Here is a 3232-nt window from a genome sequence, read left to right on the forward strand (position 1 = left end):
AGGCTCTGGGCCTGTTGATGCGCGGATTCTGTCGTTAAAGTGCTGCATGCATTTGCTGCATGCATTTGCTGCATGCATTTGCTGCATGCATTAACCCTTTAAAGAAATACTGAACGCTGGTCATATATATATATATATATATATATATATATGCGTTTGTTTACCCCCTAAGACAATAAACAGGGGTATTTGTTTCCTTGTATATATATAATAATAATAATAAATATATGGATATATTATATATATATGCGTGTACCAATTGAGACAGCAAAGAAGATTTACTCGCAACTGTCTTCAAAAGAATTGTTTATTTAGCGTGTTGTGTTGTGACTCTTCGTAAGGATTCTTCTGTAGCCTATTCACACTGATTTTTTGTGCATTTAGTTTGATAATTATAAATAATATTGTAAAATAGCGTATTATGAAGACGCTCTGGTTGCAGTAGCAAGGGAGGGAGAGGGAGACGGAGTCAAAATGTCTTGTGGTATTGTAGACTAAGCTAAAAATAAAACAAAAGAATAAAAACTAAGTGAATAATTTCGAAGAAATGTTTTGTTGTTCTTCACGGGTGCGTATGCTATTGTTGCTGCTGGTGGGTGCTAGGGCCTGTAATAGGTTGGTAGGAAGTCTGCGAGGAATAGAAAAGGGTAAAAAGGAATAAAATAGAATAATAAATAAATATAATTGAATTTAAATTCCATTTAATATCCTATTTTATACAAAAAAACAAAGTCGTTCAGAACCTGAGCTGTACATACACCGCAATCTCGACGCGCGTGCCTGACTGAGCGGAACGACAGGCGGCGGAGCGACGGTAGCGAAGAGTATAAGAAATTGAGGTAGAAAAGAATAGGAAAATCAATTAAATTAATTCTTTTTCTTCTTTTGATGAAATATATTTCGTATTTATGGTCTAAACGAACCATTAATCGCTTTCTCCCCCTCTCTCCCCCCTCCAATTCACACACATTTTCACTTCCTTTTCTAAGCTTTCTTCTTTCTTTCTTTTGCTTGTTTCTACCGTTTCCTCTTCGTCTTCTTTAACTTTTTCTCTTGAATTACTCTCTAATTGTGCATTTCTTATTCATTTCTCTATTTAATATCCTTTGACATACCCCAATACACCTCCTATTCACACAATACAACTTGCAGCTAATCTTCTTCAGGCTTCTTCTTTCAGCTTCATTTTCTACGCGCTTTACCTTTTCTTTTTCCTTTTATTCTTCTTTCTTTTTTCTTTTAAAATGGAGGCCCCTCCCCCTAAGCGCGTCGCCTTCCAGGGCCCTTGTTATTTAAAAGTATTAGTAAGTAATAGCGTTGCAGGAGCAATAATAGGAAAGAACGGATTAGTAATAGCTCAAATAGAGCAGCAAACAGGCTGCGCATTAAAACTCTCTCCTTCAAATATGTATTATCCAGGAACAGAGGAGAGGATTCTTATTATGAGTGGAGAGCAAGAAGCTCTTAACGACGCGATTGCTGTAGTGCTAGACAAAGTGCTTGAACAGCAGCAGCAGCAGCAGCAGCAACAGCAGCAGCAACAGCAGCAGCAACAGCAGCAGCAGCAGCAGCAACAGCAGCAGCAGCAGCCGCCGCCTTCTCCTGAGAGCAGCAAGAAAGATACAGAAGCTTCATCATCATCATCTACAGCTCAGATGCAAAGGATTACTCTGCGAGTGGTTGCGCCTAAGACAGCTGTAGCAGCAATTATCGGTAAAGGGGGTCAGCAGATAAAAGAGCTGCAAGAAACAACAAACGCGAAGATTCAGGTATCGAACAGAGAAGAAGGTTTAGTTGAACGGATTATTACGGTGTCTGGACACCTTGAAGATGTGCGTGCAGCAGCATTTGCTGTTGCTGCTTCATTGCAGCGCGATTTAAATTTAAAGTCTCAGATGTATGTTGTTTATAAAAATATATCGCCTATTAACGGTGCTTTATCTCTTTGCTACGGGCAGCCGCTTGGGCTTGCAGTTCCTTATCCTTCATTAGCAATACCTCAGGCGCAGCTGCAGCAGCAGCAGCAGCAGCAACTGCAGCAGCAGCAGCAGCAGCAGCAAGAGCTATTGATGTCTCAACCTTGTGAGATATTTCTACATGTTCCTGAAGGTGTTGTTGGTGCTGTTATCGGACGAAACGGTAAATGTGTTGCTGATATAATTAAACAAAGCGGGGCGAGGATCCAAATAAGTCAAAAGGGTGTTTATGCACCAGGTACAAACAACAGAAAGGTAACGATAGCAGGGGGTGTTGCTGCAGTGCATCGTGCGCATATTCTGCTGCTTCAGAGGGTCTTTGCTGCTCATGAAAGTGCAGCAGCAGCTGCTGCTGCTGCTGCTGCAGCAACTAACGGCGTCCTTATATCAACACATCCTCTCTCTTCTCATAATAATAATAATAATATTTCTAATGGTATTGATATCAACAGCACTCACAGCCCTCTTCAGCCTCCGATGCCGTACGTACACCCCCCTAACTACGGCTATTAAACAAACCCTTCGATAATGCTGCTGCAGCAGCAGCAGCAGGAGCAGCAGCAGCAGGAGCGGCTGCAGCAGCAGCAGGAGCGGCTGCAGCAGCAGGTGAAGCGCCAGCTGCAGCAGCTATACCACCACCACCAGCAGAGCAGGAGGATGAGCAGCAGCAGCAGCAGCAGAAGCCGCCGCAGCAGCCGCAGCAGCTGCAGCAGCAGAAGCAGCAGCAGCAGAGGGGTTGTAATGATTACTTCGTCTGTTTTGCTGCATTTGAGCTTTTCTTGAATTGCAGCGTAGACAAGAAAATAATAAACAAATAAAATAAATAAACAAAGATATGAACAAAGATATAAACAAAGATATAAACAAAGATATAAAATAAATATAAATTAATTTACTATGTACTGCAGCAAAAGAAGTCTGAAGCGCTGCTGTGTTGTTTATTTGAACAACAGCAAAGAAAGGAGACAGAGACATATAAAATATAAAGCATATAATATTTATATATTAACAATATATATAATATATAATGTATATAATATGTAATATATATAATATATAATATATAATATATAATTATTATTAAAGAATTTATTATAATTATGTTGTATGAAAGGATTAGCGTAGAAGTAATTGATGCAGCACTTCTAAAAGATTATATATATATATATTTATATATTTATATTAATATTAATATATATTATTTATTTTATATTTGCTTTTATTGTATGCTTATTAATGAAGATGGATATTAATAT

General features: G+C 39.0%; 1 protein-coding gene across 1 annotated transcript; it reads left to right on the forward strand.

Annotated features, from left to right (window-relative positions):
• Positions 1-1244: 1244 nt before the first annotated feature.
• EAH_00030510 (KH domain-containing protein, putative) lies at positions 1245-2308 on the forward strand (the record flags this gene model as incomplete). Its single annotated transcript, XM_013396145.1, has 2 exons — positions 1245-2139; positions 2289-2308. 2 exons carry the CDS (start codon positions 1245-1247, stop codon positions 2306-2308), a joined length of 915 nt encoding a protein of 304 aa, XP_013251599.1.
• Between the last annotated feature and the right edge of the window lie 924 nt (positions 2309-3232).

The sequence above is a fragment of the Eimeria acervulina genome, genomic scaffold (genome assembly GCF_000499425.1).
Source record: "Eimeria acervulina Houghton genomic scaffold, Eah_scaff281, whole genome shotgun sequence".
NCBI classification, from domain to species: domain Eukaryota; phylum Apicomplexa; class Conoidasida; order Eucoccidiorida; family Eimeriidae; genus Eimeria; species Eimeria acervulina.